The sequence below is a fragment of the Serinus canaria genome, chromosome 1A, assembly GCF_022539315.1.
Source record: "Serinus canaria isolate serCan28SL12 chromosome 1A, serCan2020, whole genome shotgun sequence".
NCBI classification, from domain to species: domain Eukaryota; kingdom Metazoa; phylum Chordata; class Aves; order Passeriformes; family Fringillidae; genus Serinus; species Serinus canaria.
In genome coordinates, this window is record NC_066314.1 from 46,274,951 (window position 1) to 46,294,457 (window position 19,507).

General features: G+C 44.9%; 2 protein-coding genes across 3 annotated transcripts; both read left to right on the forward strand.

Moving 5' to 3' along the window:
- The first annotated feature begins 4,576 nt into the window (after window positions 1–4,576).
- Window positions 4,577–10,769, forward strand: MGP (matrix Gla protein). Its single transcript, XM_009086618.4, has 5 exons — window positions 4,577–4,697; window positions 7,305–7,455; window positions 8,242–8,277; window positions 9,437–9,512; window positions 10,391–10,769. The coding sequence occupies exons 2-5, from the start codon at window positions 7,395–7,397 to the stop codon at window positions 10,530–10,532; spliced, it is 315 nt and encodes a 104-aa protein (XP_009084866.2). The 5' UTR covers window positions 4,577–4,697; window positions 7,305–7,394; the 3' UTR covers window positions 10,533–10,769.
- Window positions 10,770–13,862: 3,093 nt separating this feature from the next.
- Window positions 13,863–18,872, forward strand: LOC103813365 (osteocalcin-like). 2 transcript variants are annotated; one of them, XM_018910049.3, is made up of 5 exons: window positions 13,863–14,062; window positions 14,534–14,569; window positions 16,444–16,513; window positions 17,745–17,791; window positions 17,868–18,872. In XM_018910049.3, the coding sequence occupies exons 1-5, from the start codon at window positions 13,996–13,998 to the stop codon at window positions 18,047–18,049; spliced, it is 402 nt and encodes a 133-aa protein (XP_018765594.2). In that variant the 5' UTR covers window positions 13,863–13,995; the 3' UTR covers window positions 18,050–18,872. The 2 variants fall into 2 exon arrangements, with proteins under 2 accessions (XP_018765594.2, XP_009084865.2); XM_009086617.4 differs by having other exon boundaries at window positions 13,869–14,062; window positions 17,745–18,088.
- The last annotated feature ends 635 nt before the right edge of the window (window positions 18,873–19,507 follow it).

Genomic DNA, 19,507 nt, shown 5'->3' on the forward strand with positions numbered 1-19,507 from the left:
GATATTAACAACAGAGGCCAAGACCAGGGGCTCGATGTGCCACAGAAAAAGTTATTTGCTTATTTGCAAGTTGTTGCTCAAGATAACATTATGATCCTTTAGATACTGAACTGAGATAGAACAAAGAAACAGATATAATACTTCAGAGATGCTTGTAAATACTTCAGTGGCCTCCTGCATTCAAGACAGACAGAACATAAATGTTTCAATCCAGTCTTTGCTTCACAAGGGCTGGCAGATTTGGGATCTAAGATGCTATCCTAAGTATGCTGTTAAAAAAAAAAAGAAGCATTATTGTTTTTTTTTTTTATTTACCAGATGGATGAGAAGAGTGAAACCACAGCTGCTCTCTTATCTCTTCCCATGTCTGTACAGGAAATAAGGCAGCTAAATCTCATCTGATCCCAAAGAATTAATCAGGTCAGGACATTTTTGTGTTCATGTGGTGAAGCAAGGGGGATGGTGTGGAAAAAGAAGAGAGATCTCTGTTCCCTTTTCCCATAAGTGCAACCCAGAAGCATGCTTTGTTTATATAGACAAAGTTTGAACATTTTGCTTGCCCTGTTTTTTCATAGGATTCTTGAAGTACAAGAAATGCAAGTTTCTTAGGTGGATTACTTAATCTCTACACAAGAGCATCTGCCAATTTTTTCAACATCCAAGTAATATTAACATTATCCCATCTCTTCCTTCTTTCCCGGATTGAAAGAGAAATATGCTGATCAGTGTATGTGGACACATGTGGGTGGGTGGGGATGAAGCCAAAGGAAGCTACAGAGTTAGCTCTCAGCTCTGAAATGTTTTGGTTACTTTGTTCAGTGAACTGAATAACCTTGGTCTGATTTCTGTGAAATTTTAGTCTTCTCTGCTCATGAACTTCCTATTACCAGCCAAACACAGCTGTTCTGGCAAGTCCTGGCCAAACAGAGATAGTCAGTCTTTGAGGTAACTCAGTGATATCCCACGGAGTGTGCAGAGCTTTGGGCTTGAAGGCTTGAGCCAGGCTCACTTTTTTCCAGCAAGCAGAACGGGAGAGCAGTGAGCTCCCATTAGGCTGTACTGCTGACTCCAAATGCTCCTGTATTCATAGCCAGACTGAGATTTTTCTAGGACACTGGGCTTTGTTTTGAAGCTTGATGGATTACAGGGAGTAACTTTGAGGATCACAGCTGCATAGAGGCTGTGTCTGGACACTAATCTTGGAATTTCAGTAGAGTAAATGAAATTTAATTGTCCACTAACTAATTTGCCACCATAACATGGTGCAGTGCTAAAAGCCTCCCCAGTTTACCAATCAGCCAACCAACCAACCAACCCCCACATCTCACCAACTATAAACCTCTCCTTATGGTCCTGATCAATGTGGAGACAGGCACAAATTCTGTAAGTCAGGGCGAATGGGAGAAGAATTACCCTCTCACCCTCTGAATTTGTTCAGGGAAGAAGGCTTTGGGCCTTTCAATGGTGGTTTTTTTCAGTCCTGGTCCTCAGCCCTGGGATACTGAGCAACCATTTGTCCCAGAGCCCAGAGTGACATCCTTCAGGGTGGACATGCAGGTGTACTCCACATCCATGGGCAGGAGAAAGTTACTGGCAGTTATTATGTAAGATGGAAAGGGAAGCTTCTAAACTGCCCAAAATGTTGGAGGAAGCATGAAAGAAAAGAGCAGTAAAATGGTGTGGGAACCTTCCCACCCACAGAAGACTGACACTGTCTGTGAGCTTCAGACAGTGGTTTTTGCAACAGTCCTAAGACTACACATAGATCCACATTGTTAGAACCAATGTGTATTTTCACACTGGAAAACTTTTATTTTTGCAGAAAGTTGTAATGCTGGGGGCAAAATTTTCCACGGGGGAAAGGTCAAAACAGATTTCAAAGATATGTGTCCAAATATTTTTGAAAAAAAACCCCCATCACCTACCTGTTATGAAATTACTCTTTTTTCCCCATTCCATCATGGAAGTGGAAATTAGTCATTGCAGTTATTTTGAAAAAAATTGTTTGATTGATATGAAACTAGATTTTCCCATTTATGTGCTCCCCCATGCTTTTAATCTTTAGAATTTTCAAAATCTAGTTTTAAATGTTTTTTCCCAGGTTTAACTAGCACTTGAAGTATTTTTTAATTTTGAGTGGCTGAGTGAGTTTGCTGCCAGAGCTAACACACATTCAGATATGTATATCAAGTTCTTTAAATATCTGAAATGTGTTCTGTTTATTTTTATTTCATAGTCTTTTGACTAGTTTCTGTGTTTAAAAAACATCTCCTTTTCTAAAGCTTAGTGTCAGTATGCTAGTTTTCAGCACGATTTATTCCATGAGGTTGTTGACTTTAATTATATTGTGGATAGTCAAACACTCTTACTTAGTGGCTCAATTATTCTTGCTTCTTGGACCAGTTCCTAGGTATTACTTTGGACTAAATGGAAAAGTAAAAATAAAGTCTTGTTTTCTCATGTGCTGTAGAACTAGTTGTTCTAAGAAGCACTTGTTTATCAGGTTGAGAAATCTCTTCGTAAGCCATGGACCATGTGGTGGCTGACTAACTTACATCCTGAAACACAGAAGCAAATTTAGAAAGGACTCTCCAGACTGGTAAATCCAGTTACTGGATACTCTGGATAACCTGGGTTTGGAAACCTTGCTCTGTTGCAGAGCTGATAGGGTTTATTCCTTTACTGGAGTGCTCAGCAACTCTGCTGAAGCCTTCCTAGCATGAGCTGGGCACTCAGTGGGGGAGACATCTACGTGGATCATGGCTTTAAAGACAGAGGCTGGAGATGGAACTTCTCCTAATTATGAGAGCTGCGGACTGTGACACAGCCCCTGGAGGGTGCTGGAAACAAGACCTGACTGCTAGTCCATTGTCCTGCTGGAAAAGCCTTGAGGTCAATGCAGGGATGGAGAGGCTTAGCAACTCCCACAGGCTATGGTGAAAAGGTCTGTCATTTTGGGTGTGAGTGCAAATCATATTTTAGTCCTCATCTATGGCACTTCCCACCAGAATTACTCCATGAAGGGGTGACCTGGGCCATGCAGAGGAATCCTGCTGAGATCTCCCTGGTAACTTATCCAGTGGTACTGACAGATGCCCATGTCTGCTGGCACATTCTCAATAGACAACTCAGAATCAGTGTCTGTCCTTGCCTTTATGATTGCTGGTTCATAGCTCTTCTTTTTGCTCCCCAGTTACTTCTGGCTTATGAGCTTTTAATTTACAGCAGGATTCTTACTGCTAATCCCAATGACAGACCTTGCCCTTGCCCTATTGCATATTATTCTGTCCCTGTTAATGAAGATTTAAAGGTCATCCTTTTCATCCTGTAGGAGCTCTCAGACTTCCTTTTCACTGCTGTTCCCTCTTGCTTTGTGTTATTGACAAAATTCCTCAACAAGCATTCATTTTTAAAGCCAGTCATTAAAAGAAATAAAGTGAAGTGAAGTAAAGAAAAACTAATTCCAAGAGAAATTAAATTTGCAATTTCTTGAGCTTTTGCCCCATTTGTCTGGTTCCTTACTAGCTTGCCATTTTGGGGTTTTTTGGTTGTTTTTTTTTTTGGCCCATTTTCTTCTACTTAACTAAGAGTTTGCCAGATGGCACTGGGGCCAATGATTTACCAGTATTTAGGTAGATGAGGGTGACCAGATCTTCTGAGTCCTGATTTCTTTCATGGTTCAGCATGTCATAGGGTTGAAACTTAGATGACCCTGAAGGGTGGTAGACAAGGGCAAGAAACACCCTCCTGTTTGCACTACTTTTCAAAGGTAGTTCCTGATCATGCACCCTTTGCCTTGAGGACAGTTCAAGATTGCTGTTCTCAGGCTCTGAGGACCAACAGCTGCCTGTACAAGGACACAAGTAATGTGGTACTTCATTGCCACAGTGAAGTTTGAACCTTCCCCAAACTCATAGAGCACTGTAGGAGCTAAAGATAAAACCCTTGGACAGGAGCTGCTCACTGTTCTCACTGTCCACACAGTGGTGGCTCTTCATCTCCATGGATATGCTATCATTCTCCTTTTGGGTGAGAAGCCCAAAGCCCAGTCCAGCAGTCACAGGTCCTGGGATGCCCAGCACTTCAGTGAGTCTCATGTGAGCAGGGGGTGCACCTCAGGGGTTTGGGTTTGTGTGCAGCTCTGCCACTTTTGGGGGTTTCAGAGCTGACACCTTTGCCATGTGAGTTTTCAGTCTGATATTAAGAGAGGGGATCAGTTGTAAAAGCAGCATGAAATGAGATGGGAGAAGGCTCCTGGCCTACTGTTCCCTGTGGAATAACAGGTGGCCTGGCTAGCACTGTAGCTTGAGATAGAGCACAGCCAGAAAAGGAGGGGGTGAAAGGCAGGGGGGTTCTTGCTCCAAAGAAGGAGACTGCAGCTTGTACTCATATCTCTGTCCACTCGCTGCTCCCAGCACAGAAAGGCAACCTGGATGTGGCTGTGTCCCCTCTAGCCGCTGGCGTGTGCTCTGGCTCTCTCCCTTTTGGCTCAGCTCTGTGATGTTGCTGGCTTCCTGGCTGTGGGCAGAAGGTGGTTCTGATGGTAGCCTGGGGGTGGATCAAGAGTGGGAGAGGGGAGGAGTCACTGATCGATGCTAATGAATAAAAGGTCCCTCTTCTTCGGTCCAGGGTCCAAGACGCCAGGAGAGCTGCCTCCTGAGACAAGAGCTGCAGACTGGCAGGGAAGCAACAGCTTAGTGAGTATTCAGGGACTGCCTTGCTTTTCCTGGACAGATGCTTATTATCATTGCCTTGCTGGTGCTTCACTGCTGTAAAGTGTTAGGAATGATTGCTACAGCGTGTGTAGTGTTGTGATTTTCCACTCCAGCAGCAGACACATCAGGGCTGCTTTTCTGATCCCTCCTTTATTTGTGAGTCTACAGAGATTTCCCTGGTCCATGCAGATTTGTCTTAGCTCCTTTCTGTATTTCTAACCAGGGGATGCTGAAAGAAAGCAGAGGGATGGGCTCACTGTGCTGCATGGTATGTTACCCCCCAGGGCAGCCCACTTCTGTTGAGTAGGGGAGATGTGTGCTGGGAAAGTATGGAGTGCAGGGGGAGCAGAAAGGAGTGCTTTTGCAAGAGGAAGAATTCCCCGAAGGAGATTTGTTGGAATAGGGCTGTGTAGCTGGCATGTTCATTCATCCCTTGAAAAATGTGCTGCTTCTGTGGTAACAAATGAAACATTTGGGTTAAAGTGGTGTGTGTGGCTGTTCTCCTGTGGTTGATGGCAGGTTATGCTCCAGGCATTCTGGGATTAGAGTCCTCTGAAACGGGAGCAGAGTCTCCTAGGGAGCAGAAAGCTCTGCCCTGAGTGAAGACAAATAAAGAGGGTTTGGCTCGAAAGCATGTTGGAGTTTCTCACTGGGCAGCCTCCCTTTCTTTCCAAAGTACACCCAGCATCTCCCTCTCTGTGCCCCACTGCTTTCCCACGGGGGTCTGTCCTCCAGCCTCTCCCTCATGTTTTCCTTTATTAGCAGCTACTTTACAAGACATTTGGGAAACCTATAAAATCCACATTCAACAATAAGTCCAAAATTTCTAAGTTCTAAGAAATGAAAAGGATCCCAAAGCAGAGAATTTCCTTAAAGAGGCTGGAGTGGCAGGACACAGAGCAGCAGCAGCAAAGTCTCGGTTCCCGTTTGACCTTGTGTCTATAGCAAACCTATGGCTTTTCCCCAAGTTTTCCTCCTCATTTCAGGCTAAGCACTGAACAGGCAAGAAGTGGATGTGTATGGGGGGGCCTTGATGGTGCAGGACTCAGCTGCCCTCCACATGGGGTGGGATAACAGAGATGAAGAGCAATTCTTTCTCTTTGGTCTGAAGTTGAAATCCCTGGTCAGTTTTTCTTCCTGACACAGGAGGCTTCAGGTAAGGGTCATGGGTTTGACATTGAAAAAGTAAATTGCAAAGCCCAGAGTAATCTTTTTCCCATGGATTTCATCCTCAGTGATTAAGTGCTAGGCTCTGTAGTTCTTGGCTGTGTTACCTTCAGTGTGGCTTCACGGATTGGCCTCTGAAGGTGACAGCAGTGACAACAGCACAGCGGTTCGGGGAAAATGGTTTGCACTCAGAGTACCTTCACTTTGCAACCTGTCAGTGAGAAATCCTGATAGCTGCATATACACATAGACAAAACAGGCAGTAGTCACAGCTTGGATGAGACATAAGAATGGTTCCTGTGGCTTAGGTTCATCCCCAGGCAGTATCTGGGGTCCCAGCCCCATCCCTGCCACTGGGAGGGCTGGCAGGCAGTGGGTGCCCACCCCCCTCCTTACCTTGCCTCTAGCAAACTCCTTCCTTTTCACCCAGCAGGGATAGCCGTCTCTGTAACTCCTTTTCTATTTCACTGCTTTCCACTGTTCCAAGAGTTGGAGAGTGGAACACTCCATGTTTTGTCCATCTCTGCTGCCCATGATATTGGATCCAGTCAAACTCTTTTAGGTGTTAAAGGCAAGGTAGTTCTCCCTGAGACTGCTGGCCTTGAAGATTCATCCCAGATGAAAAGCCTTATGTTGGCATTTGCCTTTGGTGCCCATGAGGTGAGGACTGCTAGCGCCAGACCAGAGAGGGAAATGTTTGCCTCTGACTCCACCAAGATGTTGTCCTTTGGGCTGCAAGAGGAGGCTGGGCTCAGCACCACAGTGAGAGCCTTCAAAGACAGAGTTCTGGGTGCTGCTGTCATCTCAATGCAAAATCATGATAACACCAGCAGAGGGATTCTTTCAGGTTGCTTCTTGTCTCCTGAGGCAATAAAATAGGAGATGAAAAGGGGCAGCAGGTTGTTTTCCTCCTCTGATAGCTAGCAGGCTGACATTGCAGCAGAGGGCAGCTGGAGAGAGGGGGAGAGAGTGGGACAGGAATGTTTGAAGCCTCATGCTCCATGTCTCTATTGGCAAAGCTGACAGCAGAGTTGGGCTGGTTGTATCCAGACAGAGTATGGTGTGGGCAAAGAGAGCAGATCAGAGGGAAAATCAGAAAAACAAACATTTATATTTGGGATCAACACACACCTCTGCCTTTGGGGCCCTGGCAGCCTGTGAAATTCCTTCCACTTGCCTAGGCCAGCTTTTCTGAGTGTGGAGTGCTAGTGACATGTTTGCCTGTGGATCATATCCCCCAGCCCTGAGCTGTGAGAGGAAGGGGCATGCCCCTTCCTTCCCAAAACCTATTCCAGCCTGCTAATAGAGGATGTTTTGTGATAACTCCAAGAAGAGTGTGTACCAGCTAGCTGTCACCTTGCCCAGGCTCTTTTCCCTCCTAGCTCTGTTTTCATAATAAACATTCCACTGCTAATTTTGCAGTCAGCCCAGGATCTCCAGCTACCCTCAGTGAGAAGAGAGCCAAGCCCAGTGAGGAGGACAGAGTGAGAGATTGGTCCCTGCACTGGCACGATGCGCACTCTCGTTGTCCTTGCGCTCCTGGCTGTCCTGGTGCTGGCTGCCACTTCCTACGGTGGGTGACCTTCATTACTGGGTAGAATGAAAACTCCAAACCTGCAGGCATTTATGGGTCTGTTCAGATGTTTATCATTTAACTTTGTGTCTTCTTTGCCCTTAACTTGATCTCTTGCCTGCTTTCCTGCCCTTGTGTAAGATCCTCCTAGCCCTGATCCAGAGCTGTTACCCCCAGTCATTGGAATTCACTGTCCAGGATGCTTCAACCCCTTCCTCTCTGGTCCAGCTCACCTCACAGACTGCTCCTCTTTTTGTCCCTTTGTTGTCTGAACTATGATGAGAGTGCTAATTCTTAATTATTCCTTTCTAATTGGAAGATCTCCCTTTTTCCTTTTGTAATATCATCCCCTTTTCCTGGTGAGGCACACAGTTCCATATTGGTGGAATTAAGATGCTGCTTCATGCAAGAGTCAAGTGCATTTCACTGTGCTAATCCATTTTCTAAGAACACATGCAAGCTTTGAAGGCAAATTGGTATCCTATCACTGCAGTGTCAGGAGCAGCAGGTGAGGAACTATGCTGGTCAATCAGGCTGGATGTCCGAGTGTGAGTCTGGAAGCACTGACTAAATCACCAGGTAGCTCTGTATTAAACTCCTGAGCACTTTAAACCCCTCATATAAATTCTAGGATACACCACTGATCCCTTTTTCTTCCTTTTAAACATGTGCCTTAAAGCCTGGCTTCTCTGATTTCTGTGTGTGTTGTATTGACCTGTGGTATATGAAATACTGAATCCCATCAATACAGTGTCATAATACATGTTTCATTCTTTCTTTCCACAGAGTCCCATGAGAGCATGGAGTCCCATGAGTATCTCAGTAAGAGACTGCTTTACTACTTTATTGAATTTGAAGAGTGCTACAGACATGTCCAAGATCATTTACTCATACTCCTACTAGGGATAAAATAGGCAGAACAACTGAGCCCAGGGAAATTGAATTTACTGAGTGATGGAGTTTCAGAATGAAAAGGGAGAGAGTTCAAAGAAGACTTCACGTGTTTTGGCACATGCCAATACCACTATTTTGCATAGAATACAATGAAAATTAGATAACAGAATTTGAGGACAGAGCTCAGGCCTCTGTAACTGTACCAAAACCAGGTTAACTGTCACTAAAGAAGGGCATTGCTCAAAAAGCTCTGGGATGAGCATGGGAAGAGCCACTGTAGAAGCCATGTACAGAATTCATTCTCCCCCAAGTACAAGGAAAGCCTTACTCTAAGCACCTTGGAAGCAGGCAGGGTGTGTGAATTGGAGGGATTCTTTGGCTGGAAGAGGGAGAGAGAGTGTCACAGGAAAAGCATGAAAATGGTGAAGAGTCTCACTTTAGAACAAGCAATATCCTGGAGAGGTTAGAGAACCGGTGAATCAAAACGAAAAAGAAATTAGGACATTAGGACATCTGGAGGAAGGACTTCACAAAGCAGATAGTCAGCAAAGGCACATGTGAAAGCCAAATGACATCCACAGACTCCTGAATCTCCAACAGGACTGTGATGTTTCTCAAAAAAAAGCAGCAGGGACTTTCAGGCCCCTCAGTCCAAAGCTGCTACACAAATTTCTCAATGACTGTCTAACCTTGGAGGCAGAGAGATTTACTCAGGCCCTTCCTGTGCACAATTTCACAGTTCTTGTAGTTCTTCTGAGGGTGCTCAGATGTCCCATGGTCTGTGTAGGTTGGTGCCTACCTCTTCTGGGGCAAGCTCCACTCAATCAGAGGGACTGTGGCAGCAAAATCACCGTAACATTCCTCTGGGTGATTTGAATAAGAGCAGAAGAGCAGCATGGGCACTTCTGTACGGGCTGCACTGGCCACTGAGAGAGCCTAAACATGAACCAGCCAGGGGACAGGAGGGAATATTAAAAGGTTCTGGATTTAATTGTACACAAGGAGGATGTTCTAAAGGAGGAAGCCAGCTTTTGTTGAAATCTGGCATTGACAAAGTGCCAGTCTGAATAACCCATTGTCTTTTCAGATCCCTTCCTCAACAGGAGAAGGGCCAGTGACTTCATACAGGGTGACACCAGACTCAGAGGCATCACTCAGGAGAGGTATGTCCATGGGCTCAGGATGCTGAGCCTGGGAGTGGGAAGAGATTCCTCCTTGCCAAGAGAGGCTGTTAGCAGGGGTGGCAGCCATGGTGACTGGTGAGAAGCCTCAGTCCCTCTTTTAATGTGAGGTACTGTTTAAGTCCCCAAACCCAGGAAAAGCAAGAATTCAGAGAACAGAGAGCAGGTCCTTTGATTTGGAGACATGTCACATCCTGAGAAGACTGATGAATTTTTCTGAAGGAAGCACCAACAGAAGGAGAGAGAATGAATGTGGGATGGTACGAAAGAAAGCTCAGTTTGAGATCTTTTTCTAGTCCTCAGATCTCATGCAGAACTTGCATGACCTTTTCTAAATCCAAGGGCCATCTGAGGGCCTCTTTGCCTCATTTATAAAATACAGATATGACCAATTTCATGCCTTATTCAAGGCTTGTGAAAATAAAGACTGAAGCACAGAAATCATCTCTTAGCGAGGCATAAGGCAAACCTTCTTCTCAGTACCAGGTGACCCCTTTGCAGAATATTTCAGGTCTTTTTTCTATGAGTATGTTTGGGAAAGAGCAGAAGAGCTGAAGAGAGCAGGCTGGGGAAAGCTGCAAAGGGAGGAGCCTTCCTCAAGTTGAGGCAGGAGGTGTTCCCCTCTCCTCACCACCTCACTTAGCCCCTAAATAAAAGGTTGCCTGAGGAGGCAAAACATTCCTGCTGTAGTCATGTCACTCCCTGGGTGTGGAAAAACCACAGAAGCTGGGGTGCTAAGAGCTCTGTAGCTGGATGATGGACTGGTGGTGGATCCTTGACCCAAGAGGGGAGTTTCAGGACAGGAAAGGGCTGTAGAGAGGTATTTAAGATGACAGCACTCTTCTCTCCTACCTTTCCAGGATCAGGGAGCGTGGTAAGGCACTCCATGAGCATCAGAGGGAGCTCTGCGAGGACTACTACCCGTGTGAAATGTACGCGTTCCGCCACGGCTACCCTGCTGCCTACAAGCACTATTTTGGGGGGAGGAGGAGGACTAAGTAAAGGATGGCCTGTCCCCACCCTGGGGCCTGGAGTCCAGGGTATCCTCCCCAAAATTGCAATGGCTCTGAAACATACTCAGTTGCTTGTATCCCTGTATGTTATCCTGCCTGCTGCTTCTCTCCCATGTAGCCATGGATTCCTACACTGTGTTAATTAGTGCTGAGCTGATGTAGCAGAGATCACAGAGAGTTCAGGATGTGGGTGTTTACTACAAAATAAATTGCTGGTTTGATACTATCTTCTCATGACTCACAGTATTTTGGAAGGGGGGATATGCAATTTTCCATGAAGGAACTGAATTTGTGTATCATACGTTCTGTTGCAGATTATGGGGAAAAACGCCATTGCTAACATATGGCTTTGGAAGAACCTATAATGTTCTTGTTCCCAGTGCTACAAGTAGCTTCTTTCAGAGGTCACTGGACAGTTTCAGCTCCCAGTCTTAGTCTAAAAACAGTGGGGTGTTCAGAATGAAGATGCACTTTTTGAAAATCAAATTTTTCCTCAGATGGGGAAACAAAATCCAAAAGGCACCTATTTAATCTTAAAACAAAGTGAGAGTGAGAGTTAGTGACAGAAAACTCCTGTAAAATGCCTCTTGTTTATCCAGCTACCATCAGGTCCTGCTGTTTGGTGCGCCTTCAGAAAGAAATGTGCGGTCCAGACTTAACTTGTATTTCCTTTTGCAATCTCCTTTCAAAACCCTTCCACTTGAAACTACTATGGTAGCACTTGATAGCTGCAGAAATCAAAGCTGGAGAGGGGTTCCTGGTGGTAAATAAAAAGAAAAAAGAAATCCAGCATTTGGGATCAGGCCCAAATCCTTGCTTTGTTCACATAGAACAATTTTATTTGGCTGTTCACAAATAATTTGAAATCAAGGTGTGGCTTGACCCTGTGCACAAGTTACTGAGCCCCTCCTGCACCTCTGAGGAGTGAATATGGCTGCATTCTGCTCACCATCACCAGGGCCTGTCCCCAGGCCAAAAGGCACCAGTGCTGGCATGTCCAAGAATTCCATGCTGCTCTGGGCTTGACAGCAGCCACAGCAGCTGGGACACACCTTGGTGTGATCTGTGTAGGAGACATAACATCCATCTCAGCTCTACACAGATGGTTTCAGCATTCACATCTCCAGGCTTACACAGGCACCTGCAAATTATAGGAGCTGGAAAGATTCATGGCATGCAATCAAAGTCTATGATGTATAAAATATCACATTGTTGACTAATCTGTGAAATTAAGTCTGGAGCCAAATCTACCTGGCCCATTAGAAACATGCATCTTCTTCCAAAACATGCTTCAAGGTTTGCCAGCTTTGAAAGTGAATTTTGGAAAGAAATGTGATTTATTTAATGAAACACTTCTGATGGGAAACTCCACCCTAGCAGTTGCTAAAGTTTTGTCCAGAAGAAAAAGTGAGAAATAAATAATTTTAGGGGGAAAAGCCTATACAGATTAGGTATATTCACACACACTTGCTCTCTATCTTCTCAAGTAGTTGAATCTTGTGATTGCCAACTGAAGCAAACTCACATATGCTAAAATCAACAAGTCTGCAGTGTCTGGGTTTGACTTGACACTGCAGTGACACCACCACAACAGAAGGCACAAGGTCTAGTGCTGTCTGGGTCTGTGTCCAGAAATATCCAGTGATTCCAATCCCCAGTTAACCAGTATAAATAATGAATAACACCAGAGATTTCTGTGGGATTTCATTAGCATAGGCAACAACCAAACAGATTTAAGAGACTACATGCTGGTTAGAAAGCTTGGGAAAAGATGGGAGGATAAATAAAGCTGTTTGGATTACTAGAATTGTACATTTACATATTTATATTATTTCAAGTATTCATCTGGAAGCATAACTTTCCTAGAATACCTATTATTTTTAGATGTTTATTTACTTTTTAACTGTTGGTATTTTGCTGGAATAATATATATACAAGACCTTTTGCTGGATATCATTAGTGTATACATTCAGCTTGCCTGGACTGTAGAAAAGTTAACAGGGAAAAAGTTGGGGTTTATTTTAATTCTGAAAATTCTCTAAGCCAAGTGTTTCTAAGAATTGGAAAAATCCCTAATGGCTCTGATTTTCCTTGGGATCCTCCTAAACTTTACTTCTGTAACCCTGCACATGGATCTGAAGAGAACTGGATATGAAGTGGAGGAAGATTATATTTCTGCTACCTGTAAAAATGAGCACACTTAATTTTAAAAACACACAAACCAACTACCCAAACTTGGTCACCTGGTCTGTTCAGCCAGGAGGAGACCTCATTGCAGTGCTCAACATCCTCCTGAGGGGCAGTGGAGGGGCAGCACTGATCTCTGCTCTCTGGTGATCAGTGATAGAACCCAAGGGAACAGCTGGAACTGTGTCAGGGGAGGTTTAGGTTGGATATCAGGAAAAGGTCCTTCACCCAGAGGTGGAACACTGGAACAGCTCCCCAGGGCAGTGGTCACAGCACCAGCCTGGCAGAGCTCAAGAAGAGTTTGAACAATGCTCTGAGGCACAGGGTGTGAGTCTTGGGTGTCCTGTGTAGGGCCAGGAGCTGGAGTTGATGATCCTTGTGGGTCCCTTCCAACTCAGCATATTTTGTGATTCTGTGATTTCCATGCTGTTTGTGGGATGTGGCTTTGGTAACTTTGGGTAGTGACTTTGGGGAGTGTGGGGTTATTGACACATAGCCCATGCAAGGCTCTCGTTGTACCAAGTAACTTTAGCACTCAGGTCCTGAAGAATAAAACACTTTTGAAGTCTAAATGTCTATTTGACTTTTAGCCAAGAGAAGCCAAGATAAAGCTTCTAAATTATGAAGATTTCCAAGAGAAAAATAGAAAGATCTTCCCTCAAACTAACTTCCGAAGTTCCTAAATGTATAAAAACCTCATCTCTCCAAAGTGATTCGGTGAAATTCTGAAACTGCCTGAAAAACTACTGTCTTTGCCCTATGCAAACTGATTTACAGGTTTCTTTACCCTCAAGGTAATGAGTCAAGGTGGGGTGGAGGAAAAGGTCACTATTGTGTTCAGTCTCATTTGAGAAACTCCACATGAGAGAGCCCCATCACGTGAAACAAACTGCTCTACTTCAGTGTGTGCTGGTCTCTCCCCTGGCTTTCCATCATGACTGAATGACTTTCAAGTTTGTAAGAAAAATGATTTTTTAAAAATCCAGTTGTTTTTCTTCAACAGCCCCATTCAAAACCTCAGATAAAATCTTCTGGAAATGCCCCGAGTCATGAGATGGATGCCAAAATGACTGCCAGGACCCAGTATCTCCCAGCCCAAAGGACAGGCTTTGTTTTGGAGCACAGACACAGGAACACAAGCCAGATCCCTGATCTCTCCAAGAAATCACAGGATATAAACTGCTGCCCAAAAGCAAGCCCCGGAGAACTTCAATAACCTCCAGGAAAGCTCTGAGGTTAGGGAGACCAGCATAGCCAAAGAAGACATGAGGAGTCTGCTGGCACTGCTGATCCTGACTCTGGCCCTGGCAGCACTCTGCTGTTGTGAGAAAGGTAAGGGGACATCTTCCCAGGAAGGCTTTCAGAGCTGCTGAACCTTGCAGCTTGCTGTCAGCCTCCCTCCAGTCTGGGAGAGGCACAGAGCTCTGGGGGGAGGAGATGCACCACCAGTCATTGCACAGCTTCAGCTCTCTGCCGGAGAGTCACGGATGAGAGAGGGCTTGGGAACAGAGACCCCCATCTTTTGCTGGGCATTTTCTTCCACTGGTCAACACCCACTGACCCCCACCTCAGTTGCATATTGAATTGCAGCAGGGAATTTGAACATTTTAAGATTTCAACTGGTTTATCATTTAGTGTCTGTCTAAATGATGGGTGTTCATAAAACCATTTTGGGAGATACAGACCTTCTGTGTAAGTGGGTGGAGCCGAGTCTGGGGTGGTGGGATTCAGTTACAGAGAAGGATGACTCACAAGCATAGAAGGACTCACAAGCAGACTCCTTTCTGTCTGTCTGTCTTCCAGATCCCAAAGAGCCCTCAGGATCTCCCAGTGCTGACAGTGAGTATATAATTCTGCCTGATACTCAGCTCCATCCTCCTGCATCTGCCTTCTTTCTTCCCTTTGACAGGTTCAAGGGCTGAACAAGAACCATGCTGAGTCCCTTCTAACTCTTCCCCTTTCGCTCCCTAACTCTGCAGTCCCTGAGGGGCAGGACCATGTGCAGCAAACAGAGCCCCTCCCGTGTGAGCAGGTGACAAGAGGGCAGCCAGTGTCCCTGCAGCAGCGAGGCCAGCACTGCTCGTGGTGTGCTGCTGCCCCGGGCTCCACAGCCCTTGAGCAGTGCCCTGGCACGGCATAAGGGGTGCAGGTGGTTAGCAGCTGGGTGCAGCTGCCTCCTGTGAAACAGGGCTGTGCTGGCAGAGTCTCCCTGCTCTGACCTGGCTTCAGAGACTTGCCCAGAGTGACTGCTCATCCCCAGGCTGCTCTGAGAGCAGAAGCTGCCCACATCAATGGGTTGTGACCTCCCTGCCAAATCCTGCAATGAGGAAACCCTGAAAGAGGGGGGCTTCCATGGCTGCTTCTGAGGGCTGCATCTCTCCTGTCAGGGCACCTGGGATGCTGGGATTTGCACACCTTGGGTAGTTCACAACTTTTGCAGCAAGCTGATCCTGGCAGAAATCTGTATGGAAAATCCTTTTTGTTCTCTCATGTCTCTCCTTTCTCACATTTTAAAGGATAACATTGCTGCTGAGAAGCATGAAAGCTGGTATTTTTCCAGTGAGCCAATACAAACACAGATTGGGAAAGAGAAAAAAGCTGTAAAGACTATTCAGGGAAAGGTGGTAGTTTCTGATAATTCATTACCAGGCAGTTTCTGTGTAGTCAGTATTTTGATCCAGACTAAAGCTCAGTTTGCTAGAGATGGGATACCTCTCACCTCCAAAGAAAAACACAGCCAAACTCTCCATGATGGTGAGGGAAGGGACAAACCCCACCATCTCCCCACAGGCAGAGGTCTGAGAATCTTTTTTTCCCCAGAGAAAGCAACAATTTGGCAGTTTCCATGCTGGAAGCTGTATTGGTGTGCTGCTGCCTGTGTTGCTGCTGTGCCAGCACCTGTGCCCACCTCTGCTGTTGTGGGACTGTCCCATGGAGTGAGGTTGGGCTGTGCTGAGCCCTGGATGGGGCTGGAAGTGGCTGTGCCTGGTGTTTGTGGGGTCCTTCAGAGCACCATGGTGTTTGCACAATGACAAATCAAGGGAGCAAATAAGAAATTTGCAGACATGATGTGTTAGTGGAGAGCAGGGGCAAATGCTCTCATGGCTGAAACATCTCTTACATTCTCCAAGTCCTGAGTGCTGGGATCTTTGCACATCTTGGGTGTATTTCTCACTGGGTGATGTTTACTGTCACTATTTTATACTCTTCACCTTTCACAGAACTCTGTACATGTGAGCACTGGTAATTCTGTGTGCTGCCTGTTGCTCGTTGGAGGTACTTTAAGCTCTTCTGGTTGGTATCCCACATCATTCCCAGTCAAAGTCCAGACACAGAAAGGAAGCCAAGACTCTAAAATTAAGAGATGGATTAAGAGACTCTAAAATTAAGAGATGCAGAGAGAGTGCCATTCTCCTAATTTTCTTCTTATTCATATTTTATGCCTTCTGCACATTTGCTGCAGACTCAGATTGTGCTGTGTGATAAGGAAGTGGAGTTTATGACAGAAAAAGCCCTTGCTTCATGGAGATGTGGAGGCTGCAGTGAGGAGGGAGCTTTGAGTGGACAGTGGGATGGGGAGAGATGAACGGACCACTCGGATGGTTTGTGGCAGTCATTTGCTGGTGTAGAAGGTAGATTCTGCTTCTCAGAGGTTGGACTGGTCTGTGTGTTTCAGTGCTGCATCTCTAACCTGCTGTGTTCTCTCTTGGCAGGCATCAAGATTAAAAAAGAAGTTGCCAATGCCTTTGTGAAGAGGAAAAAGAGAGCCAGCCCTTATGAATGGTAACAGCTCAGGAGCTGGGCTGAGAGCTGGACTCTGGACCTGCTCAGAAGAGGGGGTGGGAAGGCCATAGGGTGTGACAAGGCATTATTTTGTTGTACAGCTATGTTATTACCTTCGTGTGTTGAAGGAAAAAGGCTGTAGGAGACATTAATGGGAAAATGGTTCTTTTTTCATTGAAACCCATTTGAAGGCTCAGAGCTGAACTCTAGTATTCCTCCCAGGGAGAAAGACAGCACTACTGTGCTAGCCATGGAGACAGTGGGATACAAGTTAGAAGCTGCTCCAACCTACAGGTCATCAGAATCAATTTTTAGGATAATGAGAATCATAGAGCCTTGGTCATTGCCTCTGGTTTCCCACAAAGGAACAGCTTTTCCCACAACAGATTTGTTGCAGGAATAAGGCTTGATCAGATTGGCTGTTCTTTCTGAAGCTGTAGAACATATATTTACTTGTGCCAAAAAGTAGACACACAAGATTTGGAGAATCCCAGCTATTTGAGAAGTTTCAGGTAATGACAGGAAGTTCTTCATACATTTCCTGGAAAAGGTTGTTAGGCTACTCTCCAATACAGAAATAAAGTAAAAACTCATGAGGTACTGGTGGGATTTCTGTGGTGGTGTGTACAGTCTTCAGGAAAGGTTAACCAAACATAGAAGAGGAATTGAGAATGACATCCAAAGTGTACAGCTGAGACTGTATACTTCGGATGTACAGTAAAAAAATTTGGGCTTTCTTAGCCTGGCAAAAAAGAAAAGAAACTACATGGGAATAATGGTCCTGTCTACAACAAAAGTGAGGATTGTTAGAGAAAAGTGTTTAAGCAAAAGGAAAATAATGGCTAGTGGGCAAAAATAAAGATAAGCAGGAAATAATAAAACAAATATATAACTAAATAAATAACTAAACCAAATATTCCTGCATTGGTGGGGAATGAGATTGAAGAAGAAAAAAAAAAGTCAAATCCTTACAATTTCTGTGGTATCATTTGCTGATAAAACCTCAAGAGCGATTGATTTGAATTGGGTTCAATCCCATATTTCCCAGCATTGATCTAACCCCATGTAAGCAGATGTTTAACTCAGCATGACCAGTCCTCTGTTGGGTCTCCCTGGAGGATTGCAAGGAGCATTGATCCAGAAGATTACTACTTTCATGTCAGTGTCAGGTGTGAGAACTGTCTGCAGTGCATGGGCTGAACCTGCAGAGTGGTGTCTGTGTCTCCTGCAGGTACCTGGAGTACTACAAAAGCCCGATGGAGCAGATGCATGAGCGCTGTGAGAACTACCCCCCCTGTGACTATCTCTCTGACCAGGTGGGGTTTGCCCTGGCCTACAACCGCTTCTTTGGCAGATACTGACCATGGGAAGGTCCTTCTGCTCCTTTGGCTTGGAACACTCCAAACCCCAGGGGAGAAAGAAGCTGTGCTTGGGAAGGAGGGAAGGAAAGCATCTGGACTGGCATCTTCTTCTGTTGTGTCCCAACCAGCTGGAACACCAAGGCAGGGATTATCCCACTTGTTGAGCTTCTATTAACTTTCTTCCTTCCATCAATAAAGTCTCTCTTCAGACATCTTCTGTGGTATTTTGAGCTTCATCAGAAGACTCGGTCTTATTTCCTTTCACCTGAATCCCCAGCACACAGTATGTGGAAAATAGGGATTAGTTTCAAAAAAAACACTGCATGCCTTAGAAACATCACTAGATCTCTTACCCTCTTCTGCAAAATACAGGAGGATTATGGAAGAAGAATGTCACAGTGTGTGCAAATGTGATGGATCTGATCCTGGGATTCTCGCTGTGAAGAAGGAAGAACACCTGCCTCCCATTCCAATTAGTGGGAAAGATCAGTATTTTCATGTAGAATAATCACATTAAATATGCATCACAGTAGGATCTTTTGCAAAGATAGAAGTGTGCAAATACTCTTGCATAGATAGCAATCAGCTTCTGGTACACTCTTCTGATTACTCTGTCATAAAATTTGCTGTATAGCAACAATAAATAAATCCCAAAAGTTGTCTTTAAGGAGTCCTTTTAAATGAGCCCAGCATTTGTGTGCTGCTTTCTGTGACTGTAAAAAAAGACCCCAAATTCTCTTGGTTTTTCTGGTTTTTTGGTTTTGTTTTTTTTTTTCCCCAACCAGCATCTAGTGAAACTAAAAATACCCAGCAGAACAAAAAAAACCAACCAACCAAACAAGCAAAAAAACCCCAAACAAAACCAACCAACCAAACAAACAAAAAACCCAAACCCCCCCCTAAAAAAACCCCATCTTCTCCTCTGTTACTTTTGCATTTATGCTTGAAACTAGAAGTACCTAAACAGCTAAAAAAAATAAATCTAAAAAAAAAATAAAGCTACAAACATCATGAAATTAAAAAAATAAAAGAAAATTTGTTCAAGGATGGATTGAAATTGGGGCAGTGTTTTGTTTATTCAAGACAATTGGTAGCTATATATATATATATAATGTATTTTTTATCTACATATTGTCTTCCCTCTTCACTACTTCATTCTGTCCTAGGGCATTAATATTATACCTTGGCATCTTTCTGCATAACCTTCCTAATATACTCTGTCAGCTTTCCTTCCCTGAGGGGGGGACAGCAGATCACACCTCCAAGGACAGTAGATGCTCAGGAAACTGGCAGAGTCAAATCTCTGGTTACATGCAAGCTGGTGCAACCATCCTCAGCTGCTCACTGCAATAAATACTGCTCTGTAAAGCAGGTTGGTGTGCTGCTTCTTTTTGTTCCTCTATACAACCTCTACCTGAGGTAAAAGAGATGCCTGGAAGACACAGCCTGTTTTTGTGAGCCCTGAGGAGCAGGAACCCACTGCAGGAGGCTTCCTTCTCCCCTCTCATGCCCCAGAGTGAATCAGAAATGATGACATTGAAATTTAGGTCATAGGTTCAGCAACCTGTGACACTGAGGGAGAGGAGGACCAGGCTTTGCCTGACTCACCATGTACCCAGCTGAACATTTCTCT

What these genes read in the sequence shown, in the direction of transcription:
- LOC103813365 (XM_018910049.3), top strand. Translation starts at nt 13,996, where the DNA reads ATGAGGAGTCTGCTGGCACTGCTGATCCTGACTCTGGCCCTGGCAGCA. An exon ending in AGGATCTCCCAGTGCTGACA is followed by an intron (nt 14,570 to 16,443) that starts GTGAGTATATAA and finishes CTCTCTTGGCAG; the next exon opens with GCATCAAGATTAAAAAAGAA. An exon ending in AGAGCCAGCCCTTATGAATG is followed by an intron (nt 16,514 to 17,744) that starts GTAACAGCTCAG and finishes TGTCTCCTGCAG; the next exon opens with GTACCTGGAGTACTACAAAA.
- MGP (XM_009086618.4), top strand. Translation starts at nt 7,395, where the DNA reads ATGCGCACTCTCGTTGTCCTTGCGCTCCTGGCTGTCCTGGTGCTGGCT. An exon ending in GCTGGCTGCCACTTCCTACG is followed by an intron (nt 7,456 to 8,241) that starts GTGGGTGACCTT and finishes TTCTTTCCACAG; the next exon opens with AGTCCCATGAGAGCATGGAG. An exon ending in AGAGGCATCACTCAGGAGAG is followed by an intron (nt 9,513 to 10,390) that starts GTATGTCCATGG and finishes CTACCTTTCCAG; the next exon opens with GATCAGGGAGCGTGGTAAGG.